The sequence below is a fragment of the Saccoglossus kowalevskii genome, chromosome 17 (genome assembly GCF_978046115.1).
Source record: "Saccoglossus kowalevskii chromosome 17, keSacKowa6.1, whole genome shotgun sequence".
Lineage (NCBI taxonomy): Eukaryota > Metazoa > Hemichordata > Enteropneusta > Harrimaniidae > Saccoglossus > Saccoglossus kowalevskii.
This window is the reverse complement of record NC_140657.1, coordinates 22,271,945-22,284,545: the sequence shown is the minus strand read 5'-3', so window position 1 is coordinate 22,284,545 and position 12,601 is coordinate 22,271,945. Positions and strand designations below refer to the sequence as shown.

The following is a 12,601-nucleotide window of genomic DNA, read 5'->3' as shown; positions in this document are numbered from 1 at the left end:
AGTGTGTTAAATAATGTTAAATAAATTAAAAACACACTAATTAAATACAAGAAGAGTAGAAACGTAAATTGGGCTCAAAAAGCAATCACCTAGGGGGTTCAGGTGGTGACATCATATGCAGGATCTCATTTTCATCGAGAAATTAAACATGGAAGGATTCAAGAAATTTTCAGCTGAAGCTGGTACGCTGTTTACTAGAGCTAAGCAGGTAAATCTTAAAGATTGTAATCTATGAATAATGCACGTGTTATCTACATGCTATCCAGCGTATCGCAAAAATTGCATTTTGGCATAAAACATGACAAATCGGTTAAAACGTTGAATCAACTCGCATAAATAATGACCGAAACTGCCACGACGTACGTTTCCGGGCATGATGTCGACTCATTTATTTTTCCATCTTAGCTTTGCGTTCAGAATGATCGATCACTTTTAGGACCTGAATCAATTTTTTCAGATATTGCAGATCCATATTATTTTACTAATACGTTAATATTGACGAAAGCGGAGACGGGCGTGGCACAATAATGAACGGAAACAACAGCCTGTGACTTGAGCTATAACTCTGTAACGCGACAGTCTATAGAGCAACATTGGGGTAGCAGGAATAAACTGCAAATTAATATTACAGTTAATATTTACAAATTAATATTTATCTGAAATTGCTGCAAATTTACATGCAATCTTTAATTGATAAACATCTCCTGTTGATTGACACAATTATTAAATACCTAATTTTCGCAGGTGAATTGGTTTGAACTTTTATTTGTAAAACTGATTCATCTTTTTATTTGTTATTTTCTTGAGGTTCAATATCACTACACTATTTTTCTGAGATTTCATCCCCATACTAGTTCACTAAACTTTTTATTTCTAATATGTATAAATTGGCATGGGATTCCTATGTTGGATTGTCATAATAAATGTTTCACAAATAAATAATAGTAGTGGAACCCTGCTAAAGAAACAGCTTTTGTCAAAATTGTATACAATTGCAGATATTTCAAAAGAATTTCATTAAAGATGAATAATTGTTTTTATGTGACAAGCTACATAAGCCGCTTAAATGTGGACATGATTTTAAATGAATAATCAACAGTTGTACAATAATAATATGACTATATCTCATTAAAAATTGTCTGTGGACACTTATCTAATTTGATTGATCAGTGAAATTGTCAAATTTGTTAGCGATTCAAACTGCACAACAAATGAAAATAACTAGGGTCTTGTTTATCCTGCAACAGCTTGCTTTGCACAGTCAGAACCTGGTTGTTTAATAAAGTTAATTTAAAAAAAACAGATCTATTAACTGGTGAGGAATAGTAAATATTGTAATAATCATGTTGACTATGAATTTTTGTTCTACCCATGGTTCTAAAAACAATTTGAGTGCAATTGTCTACTTTTGGCATCATCTAAAAAAAAATATTGTATGCAGTCTTCTCTGCATGAAATGTCGATAAAAATTGACAAACCTTTTGATCAAAAACTAAAAGCAATATCTGAACTTGTCTGTACGGCCAAATTTTACAGAATGTTGAATATATATGCACTTATTTTCGGGAGGGAAAATATCTGGCACTCAAAGGGTTAAATTTGTTTATAATATAATAGTAAAATCATTTGTGTTTTGAACAATTGCAGGCTGCTCTGTGTGAATTCAGACATACTGTTGTATTTGAGTTAAATATATGCTAAATTCCTGCTGTTGGTTTTCAATTACTAGTATTTTCAATCATTTAATAACCTTTAGTTTATTAACCTTATTAAAGGTGGTGTTCCAACACCTTTTGCAGTACTCCATTGTGTATTTAATAAAACCGAGTTAAATAAATGATGTCACCTTGTAGACTATAAAATTATATTTATAGTTTGATTACATAGTAGACATCCTGTTTTGTAAATAAGTGAAAAGAATAACAATTGGAAAACAAATATTTGGTTTTTGCTATTAAATGTAAATGTAAAATAAGTTGTGTAACAAGGGAAATCCAGGAACTTTTTTATTTTATGTGCATTGAGCAAAAAACAAAAATTTTGAATTCACGAAATTCATAAATTTTTTCATGTTAAAACATAGACCTTAGAATTAAGGTCTATGGTTAAATCAAGCTTTAGGATGACTCCTAAAAAACGCATAATCGTGAAGCAGACTAAAATATAATATTCTGGAATATTGTTGTCTTCTTTTATTGTCGTATTTCTAAAGATGTTTGACTAGGCTAATTAATTTTCACTGACATTTGTTGTTTCCATTTTTGCTAATTCAAAACTACTTTCAATGCAAATATCACAAAATAATTACGCTTAGTAATTTACCCCCTAATCTTTAAAAATTTAGATCAAGTTTTTTTAGCAAATGCAAATTATGTTTAATTAATCCAAAAAATTGAAAAAGCATAGATAAAAAATATTGCAAAATATTGCACTAACATTTTGCAGGAAAAATGACAGTAAACAAATAAAATGGTTAAACAAACAAAATATAATTAGCTGGTATTAGGTTGTGATGTGGCAAAATAATTCGTGTTATGTAACAAGATAATAATGATATTCCAGAATTAAACAAAAATAACACAAGTAAAATAAACTGCCTTATTTTTTGACTCATGCTTGCCAAATTTTCTCAAATTTCAGTGACTGTTTTGGATCTACTTTTGTTAATCCCACAAGGGCAACTTATGTTTTGGGTTCTGTCCATCCATGTGTATGTCCATTCATGCAAGTCGTTAACGTTACCTTGAATATCTGTTTGAATCTGAATAGCTTTTTCACAGTACTGCCACTGTCGATATGAAAATATTTGTAGTGTACGTAATGTACGTCCAGACACAACTACAGCAACTTCATTTAAATACAATATGCATGTACTATGTGAAATGAACTATCCAGGTAATAAGTGAAACAGATTATTCCATCAGTTATGATGTCAATAAATTTTAGTGTTACTAAATGTGTATTAATTACATTTATACATACACTTTGACTGGTATGTGATCTTTTGATGCTGTTTTTTGCTAATTTACATATCAATGAGTTTTAATGAACATTTTTAAATGAATAGAATAGAATAGAATAGAATAGAATAAAATAGAATAGAATAGAATAGAATAGAATAGAATAGAATAGAATAGAATAGAATAGACTAGAATAGAAATTAGTAATAAGTATAATGACGCTATAATTGTAGTCAACTTATGTCACCATTTACAAAATGAATGCACGTAATTTGATCATATTTGTAGTGAGTAAGGTATTACATCCATTTGGTTCAAAATTAATAAAGAAATTATAGAAAAATGTATAAAAGTTTTGGCGGGAAAATTATTGGCACTCAAAAGTGAAATCTGTATCTATATTAAGATATGCATTGATGTAAGGATGATTGAAAAAAAAAATACATTTGGAGTGAGTTCATATTCTATTCAGATATTGTCTAGGTTCAAATAACCATGCGAAAAATACCACAATGCTATAGTACCTGTCAGATTAATAGTTTCCTTTCAATGTTTAACTCAGGACTAATAATTATTAATATTCATCAAATTCTGTAAGTCCATATATGCATATCAAACTGTGTGCTCTAATGTGTACTTTGGTATGACCATATTGTACATTGCAACTATGTCGTTGTCATGGAAACAAAATTAGGAGCTACACTGTCATTGCCAAATCAAGAGCAAATATCAGAAAAAACTCTTTGGGTGTACCATCTTAGACTCGCATATCACATATTACCTGTTTTAGACACCCTAAGTTAATATTTATTATAACCTGTTTTGAACACCCTAAGTTAATATTTATTATAACCTGTTTTGGACACCATATGTTACAAATATGGAACACATAATCTGTTTTCCAAGTTTAAATATATCAACTCCCAAGATTAACTCGTATTATCTTTTTAGGCACCGTAATTTGAAAAATGTTCAATACCCGGTACTTTATTTGCTATCATGGTACTAAAAGCTAAAAACACACATACACAAATAAATGAATGACAGAGGTGAGTCTGCGGTCAAAATATGATGCTTCAATGGTCCAACATACAATAAATGTATTTTTGCGTTTATTTTTTAGTTCTACTTGCACTTATAAAAGAGCAGATACAGTTCTCAAATTTTCCAACTTACAGTATTGTATGATTATATTTTTTTTAATTATAAAAAAATGCTTCATTGTTTTACTATTTCTAATCAAATACTGGCTTGGTATTATTGAAGTATGTAGTATTATTTAATTATTCTTCATATCTTAATTTTATTTATAATTTTGTGCTCAGTATATTTACATCTGACCTTTTGTGACCCTGAAAGTTTAGTTACTTTATTCGCCTATGTAACAAACAAAAAATAAAAACTATTTTTATTTATTTCATGTGAAATATTGGTTGGGAAATTTCTCGTAATATCGTATAAATACAAAATGTTAAATTGTCATCATCAAAAAATGAACAAACTTATTCAAACCTATCTTGATCACATGATCTACTGCCTTGATCACATGATATTCTGTCCCGATCACATGATCTCGGGGGTTTTATTTAGCAAAGTTGGACAATGAAGAAGTGCATTATTGTATGTAACAGCCGAACTGGATCGTAAATCCCCACTCCATCTGTGCGATGTTACTAATTGAAAAGCATAAACAAACTAGAGATAATATTATTATATTCTCTTGGTTCCTGACGATGTGTATTCAGTGGATGGGGTTGGGTAATGTGTTGGGTGCATACTCCATTTCGTAATAGGGAAGGTAGTTTATTTTTTACTTTAGGAACATTAATATAAAAAATAGTTATTCTAAAAAGACCGAACGAGTGATTCAAAATAGTTAAACATGATTTGCCAGCTTTTGAGTATGGTGTGACCTTTTTGTTGCTATTTTGATTGCTATGTATTGATTCAGCAGAATAAATTACACTGTTCTCTACCGTTCGTTAGTTTATTAGGGATAGATTGGAGAATTAAACCAGTGGCATTATGGTTCATTGTACAAAGTAATTTATTTCTAAATCAAATCTCAATTTATTTACTCAGTAGTATGTGTATAGAATAATGTACATGAGAATGTGTCTCCAAAGTTGGAACTTCATCACGTTCTCATTACTCTAGCTGCTTGACTTGCTATTCACATTTGATCTTATCGTCAATCTTGGTGTTAAAGGGTGTGTCGCATATCTACAATGACTCATAAATATATAATTTTGTAGAGCATGAATTATATTTAACAAGTAATTTATTTTTTGAAAAATTTATTCTACAGACTAATAATTATGCATAAATAATTTATTCTATAGACTAATAATTATGCATAAATAATTAATTATTCATATTAATAATTGTGCATAAATAATTATTCATATTAATAATTGTGCATAAATATTTAATTATTCATATTAATCGTACATAAATTATTAATTATTCAAATTAATAATTATGCATAAATATTTTTTTTTTAAATGCCTATATTACATTATAAAATGATTCTTGTTAATGTATATTGCCAAAGTTCAAGTTTGGTTTAAGAATAAATATATATTAACCAATACTTGTTTACACTTATACATACACGTGTACATATATTTGCCCATTTGTCAATTTCTAAACTCTCACTGTATAAAATGTTTGTTCTACCCGTATACATAAGCAGCTCTAATAATGAACAATGGGTGGGGGTACCTGCGCTTGTGTCAATTCTTTGCTAGTTGTCAATGGCAAATTTTATTTAGGTTTGGCTACAATAAATTATGTCACTTTTCTCATTAATGAATTATTCTGTGAAAATGATCATTATTTATAAAGCATGTCATCATATGCGCAGGAATGTAAATTAAATATTCAAAAAATTATGGCTTGTTATGAAATTTATGTTACAGTAGCACATTTAAATTTTCTAGGAATCTGTTGTAGTGTTTTTCATCCGGTAAATACAAAAAAATAAAATAAAATGATAAATTCATTATTAAAACAAGTTGGAAATTGGATAAAATAAAACACTGTAGTAATATCCGCTGTGGCTAAATCAGCAGGTACTTGCCATCAGAAATATTATATGGAGATACACGTGTGCCACCTTTTGGCTTGGTTTTAAATGTTTTCGCTATTGAATAAAAAAGATGCGCTGTCAGTTTTTGTGGTTTTGGTGAAAAACCATTGGACATTGCTCAGTCCAGCAAATATAGCTGAAAGTTAGTCTGATGCTGTCTCTATTTCTTAGAATCAGCATCCTAGGGGGCTCTAAAATGCTGAGCTCCCAGTGACTTGAAAGACCATATGGTACCAGCAAACCTGTTTATAAATATCTGGGGACCCACTGTCACATGACTGGTGTCAATAAAAAAAATTAATAGCTTTATTATACATGTATATAGTTGGCATTTATGTCAGTTGAGTTTATTGCCATCATATTATTCACAACAGTAGTAAATATATGTAAATTTTTATATTATTACATCGCTGTGATTGGCCAACATACCCCATGTGACTAATGTTTAACTGTGCATAAATTACCAATATACTGTACCATGGTTACAGTGTTTTTATTAAGACCTGAATATTAACTAGCAAATATTAATACTAAATCGAAAAATGAGTTTTGTAGCAGGATGTTGACGGCAAGAACAATAATGGCCAAAATCTCTATCAAACCTACTGTAGAATACTTTATTTTCGCTATTTTCACTGAAGGAATGATTCAGTGAAAATAAAATCCAGCAAATATATTTATATATTTCTGTTGATGTTTTAGTTAAAGCGAGAGGGTTGTCACCTGCGCACACGCGGGAATTGATTCCCAAGCGACGATAACAACACACGCTAAAAACGTAAAGGCTCATTGGTAGACGCTTGTTTGCAAACAATGACACGCTATGGCCATCTGACGCATGTGCAGGTGCCAAGGGTAAACATTAACTTGTGCTCTTGTTATGATAGGAGAAAAAGATGCATTTTTTAATAGAAAAAAAAGTTTTTTAACAGGTTATATGACAGTACATATAACAAATACCATTTTTATTTAATTGAAAAAAAACACAAAAAAACGGCCCTAAAAGACTGTTCTGCTACCTTAAATGTAAGTTATTTCTAAAATATAGTCATGAACATAAAAAAAAAAACGAGTATAACAGGTCATGCAAGTGATGCCAGTAAATTGGTTGTACTTGTTCACTTCAGCAAAGCATTGTCAAATCAACAAGTACCCGTAAACCATGCATGTGCAATTTACTATGTGTATGATGTTGTTCCGCAACTGCTATATTTTAGAAAAGTATTTGATGACAATGTTCAATCTGTCAACATCAAGAGAAAACTTACACATAAAAACAAACAGAATTACAAATATGAGATATTTGAATTTTTGCCTCTACTTGGTATATGTAAAATGGTGGAATGCTGGTTCCAGGGCCCAATTCTTGTTCTTCATTTAAAATATGACAGATGCTGTCCACTGAACATGAATATTTTGAGTGTACATGTTTGAGTACTCATACCAATTGTGCTCGTTTTTTTGACCATTTTTGCAAAATGGATCTATATATGACATCTGTTTGACTCCCAGGAAATCAAGGGATTTTGCCATCTGTTGTATTCCCAGGAAATCAAGGGATTTTGCTATCTGTTGTATTCCCAGCCATACCATGCACCATCCAACAAATATGTCAATTCAAGTCGTGTGTGTTGTGTTACATTCAATCAAAGTTGACACGTAACCATGTGGATGCTGTGATTGTTACTCAAGTCAGACTAACATTGAAATAATATAAACTTGTATTTTATGAAACTATAATTCTAAAAAGTGATCAGTACTTTTATTATACAGACATGCTTGGATATGTAACTCATTTGCATATACAAATAGCACTTACCAGTAGATACAAATAGCAGTTGGAATAAATGTATACTTTATTGAATGTGGATATGGTCTATATACAATATGGTCTATACTACTGATACTTGGCATCGCTTGGTTGCACTGTGGTCAAATGCATATCCAGAAAGTATGCAAAACAAACCATGTTAACATTATGTTGTTTTTCCAACCGTGCAGTACACCGAAGAAAAACTTGGAAGTGCTGAGAAAACTGAATACGATGCTCATTTCGAGAATCTCATGCAAAGGGCCGAGAGGACCCGGAGGTGGACGGAATTAATTGTTCAACAGACTGAGACAGTCCTCCAACCAAATCCAAGTAAGATCCCAATATATTGTTGAATTGTTCTATCCTTTGTGAAGTATTGGTATCGTGTATTTCCTCGTAACTATAACCCCCCTGAATATACCGGTACCTTCTGAATACACATTAATTACTCATAGTAGTAATCATGAATGAAACTTGAGTTTTGTCTGTTGTTATTTTTTAGATGCCAGAATAGAGGACTATGTGATGGAAAAGGTTGATCGTAAACGTTCAGACCGCGTTACGAATCCTGAGATTCTGGGTCAAACTATGGTAGATGCTGGAAATGATATCGGTCCCGGCACTGCATATGGTAAGCATGTTTGTTGAGTTCCAGTCAATGCGGTCATCACATCCAAGTGTTGGCAATAAACATAAACAATGAATGTAAAATGACTGTTGTATACGTTCAATTACATGAGTTCCACAACTGCCAGTGTTTGATCACCTAGTCACTGGCAAAACTTTTAAATTTTAAAATAATGACGATCTGCAGCAAAATGTAGAAATGATACTGCTGAGTCTCATATCGAACAGGACGCAGCGAATACCACCCTTTAAACTTACCAATGAGTGCCAGTTAAAATCATCAAATATAATAATATTATTATAATTATTCTCTATAGGTGCAGCACTCGTCAAATGTGGACAAGTTCAACAGAAACTTGGGGTTGCAGAGAAAGAGCTCATCTCAACTAGTATCCATAACTATCTGCAGCCATTGAAGAATTTCTTGGACGGTGACATGAAGACTATCAACGTAAGTTACTTTGCTGAGTGAGCTTTACTGTAAACTGATTTGACTTGGTGATATTCAAATTTTCATGAACTTTGCCAATCTGGGGAAATTATTATGAAAAAAATTCTTGTAACAGGGATGGTTCTAGGGAATTACAGTGGCTTTCACTGGGAACCTAGGAAATTACAATTGCTTTCACTGGGGTCTTAGGCAGTTCATGGAGCTAAAAAAAGAAGGAGATCGAACTGCCTTTGAAGCTATTGTTTAAATGACCGTTGCCGCTGTTTACTCAGCAAACACGGCGTTCCGATAATTTTAAGCCAATAAACAACCATGAATATTTAATGAGGGGCGTTCGGGTTCCAGTCGGACAGTTTCGGCAATTTCCGAGCATGCAACAAATAAACACAATTTCAAAATGGCGGCGATGTCAACACGTTATACCGAGTGCGGCGAATAGGAAACCCCGGGGATGTTAGCACTCGACATAAACAAACACGATGGCGAATTCGTGTACAAATACATCGAAGTAAAACGAGAATTGCAGACTTGGCCATATAATAGTAATCGTGTAACCTACCTAGAAATGATGTACAGCAGAAATCCTTTCGTTTGAACTGTTTTTTACCGACCGGAGTTAAGATTATCACGAGAAATTACAGATTGACAAGAGCTCAAGTTTAACGTGTTGCTCAGCTGAGTGCAGCAATAACTATGAGGACCCACGGGAGACATAAACAGGAAACGAACCAACAAGCGGAAATGGAAAGTGTGACGCTGCGTTTGGCCACTCGAAGTAACAAGTCATCTACACATTGTCAACAAGTATGCGAAATCTACTCTCTTTTTATCCAAGAATTATTTTCCGGGACCTAATATCACGCTAGAAAATCGATTTTTTTCGAACGATGTTTTCGCAGTAAGAAAATAACGAAAATTATTGTAACTGACGCATTAATCGTGCGATTTCCATGATTCGAACGTCACCATCCAACATGGTTGCTGAAAAACTTAAAATTGGAAATCGCGCATGTTTGGTGAACTTCGGCACCAACTGCGCAGCTCTCAAAGTTCAGGTCACTGATGCGAGGAGGACGCTCATTAATTATTCATTGTTTAACGCCGGCCGCGATCACGGAGATGAAAGGCAAACGCGAACAATAAACTAATCAGCTTAAAACAAAGGACTCAAGTAGGATTACAATCTGTTCGATCTCCTTCTTTTTTTAGCTCCATGGGCAGTTACAGTAGTGGCTTTGTTGGGTTACTAGGGAGTCACAGTGGCTGTCATAGTGGTTTTTACTGGGGTACTAGTTTGGCACAGTGCTTTTTTACTCATCATAAATGTCCTTAATTCACAAAATATACATGCATCAATTTTTTTATTTTTTGTCAAAAGAAAATTGACTTTAACCAAATTCTTCCAGTATGAAAACCGTGTCTGCTCTCATAGTAACACATGTCTTTCCGAAAATTCCAGCCGTGTTTGTGGTAAAAATAAATTATATTATAATGACCATTTCGCAAATATATGTGCTTCTAATAGAGAAAGTACAATAGTCAGAATAACACATCGTCTGCTAATGCCATTATACACCAGTCATTTCAGCAATCCATGAATGCTTTCATCAGCTGATGTTTTAACATGTGCTCTTATTTGGTGAGCCACCATTACACAATAAGATTATGCAAATGTGTGTTTATACATTAAAAGCTTTGAGTCACATACCAGGTGATGCATGTGATGTATGCATTGTTTTTTTTGTGTACAACTGTTGCCAGCTTACACTGGTGAGTCATAATATTGTCATCACCAGTCCCCCTAACTGCTTGATTATTAGATGCTGTTTTACCACACCCAAACTGCCTAGATTGCCGTAAATTGCTGGTTTGTTTAATCTTAGAATGGCTTCCAAGTGGCACACACAAATTCATATATATTCCTGTATAATTGGAATGTGAATTTAACAACAGATTATGATAAAATAATCTCATTACCCTAGATATAGTAGAAGCATTGGTGCATCCTTTTTTGATAGTTTAATCCAAATTCACATTTTGCTCTACTGAGCATATATACAATGCATTATGGGAGTTTAATCCAAATTCACATTTTGCTCTACTGAGCATATCTACAATGCATTATCGGAGTTTACTCCAAATTCACATTTTGCTCTACTGAGCATATGTACAATGCATTATGGGAGTTCAATCCAAATTCACATTTTGCTCTACTGAGCATATGTACAATGCATTATGGAAGTACAATCCAAATTCTCATTTTGCTTTACTGAGCATATGTACAATGCATTATGGGAGTACAATCCAAATTCACATTTTGCTCTACTGAGCATATGTACAATGCATTATGGGAGTACAATCCAAATTCACATTTTTTCTCTACTGAGCACATGTACAATATATTATGAAAGTTTAATCCAAATTCACATATTGCTCTACTGAGCATATGTACAATGCATTATGGGAGTTTAATCCAAATTCACATTTTGCTCTACTGAGCATATGTACAATGCATTGTGGGAGTACAATCCAAATTCACATTTTGCTCTACTGAGCATATGTACAATGCATTATGGGAGTTTAATCCAAATTCACATTTTGCTCTACTGAGCATATGTACAGTGCATTATGGGAGTTTAATCCAAATTCCCATTTTGCTCTACTGAGCATATGTACAATGCATTATGGGAGTTTAATCCAAATTCACATTTTGGTCTACTGAGCATATGTACAGTGCATTATGGGAGTTTAATCCAAATTGACATTTTGCTCTACTGAGCATATCTACAATGCATTATGGGAGTACAATCCAAATTGACATTTTGCTCTACTGAGCATATGTACAATATATTATGGGAGTACAATCCAAATTCACATATTGCTCTACTGAGCATATCTACAATGCATTATGGGAGTTTAAACCAAATTCACATTTTGCTCTACTGAGCATATGTACAATGCATTATGGTAGTTTAATCCAAATTCACATTATGCTCTACTGAGCATATCTACAATGCATTATGGGAGTACAATCCAAATTCACATATTGTTCTACTGAGCATATCTACAATGCATTATGGGAGTTTAATCCAAATTCACATTTTGCTCTACTGAGCATATGTACAATGCATTATGGGAGTTTAATCCAAATTCACATTTTGCTCTACTGAGCATATGTACAATGCATTATGGGAGTACAATCCAAATTCACATTTTGCTCTACTGAGCATATGTATAATGCATTATGGGAGTTTAATCCAAATTCACATTTTGCTCTACTGAGCATATGTACAATGCATTATGGTAGTTTAATCCAAATTCACATATTGCTCTACTGAGCATATGTACAATGCATTATGGGAGTTTAATCCAAATTCACATTGTGCTCTACTGAGCATATGTACAATGCATTATGGGAGTTTAATCCAAATTCACATTTTGCTCTACTGAGCATATGTATAATGCATTGTGGGAGTACAATCCAAATTCACATTTTGCTCTACTGAGCATATGTACAATGTATTATGGGAGTACAATCCAAATTCACATATTGCTCTACTGAACATATCTACAATGCATCATGGTAGTTTAATCCAAATTCACATTATGCTCTACTGAGCATATGTACAATGCATTATGGGAGTTTAATCCAAATTCAC

The 12,601-nt window shown here is 32.7% G+C and overlaps 1 protein-coding gene across 2 annotated transcripts in view; it reads left to right on the top strand.

The window, feature by feature from the left end:
* The first annotated feature begins 98 nt into the window (after positions 1–98).
* The window catches only part of LOC100372076 (endophilin-B1-like), a 29,756-nt gene continuing 17,253 nt past the window's right edge, over positions 99–12,601 (top strand). For both annotated transcript variants that reach the window (XM_006818704.3, XM_085492467.1), the window contains exons 1-4: positions 99–208; positions 8,053–8,194; positions 8,367–8,495; positions 8,809–8,942. In XM_006818704.3, the coding sequence (XP_006818767.2) occupies positions 116–208; positions 8,053–8,194; positions 8,367–8,495; positions 8,809–8,942 (498 nt within the window). In that variant the 5' untranslated portion in view covers positions 99–115. The remainder of the gene's footprint in view (positions 209–8,052; positions 8,195–8,366; positions 8,496–8,808; positions 8,943–12,601) is intronic.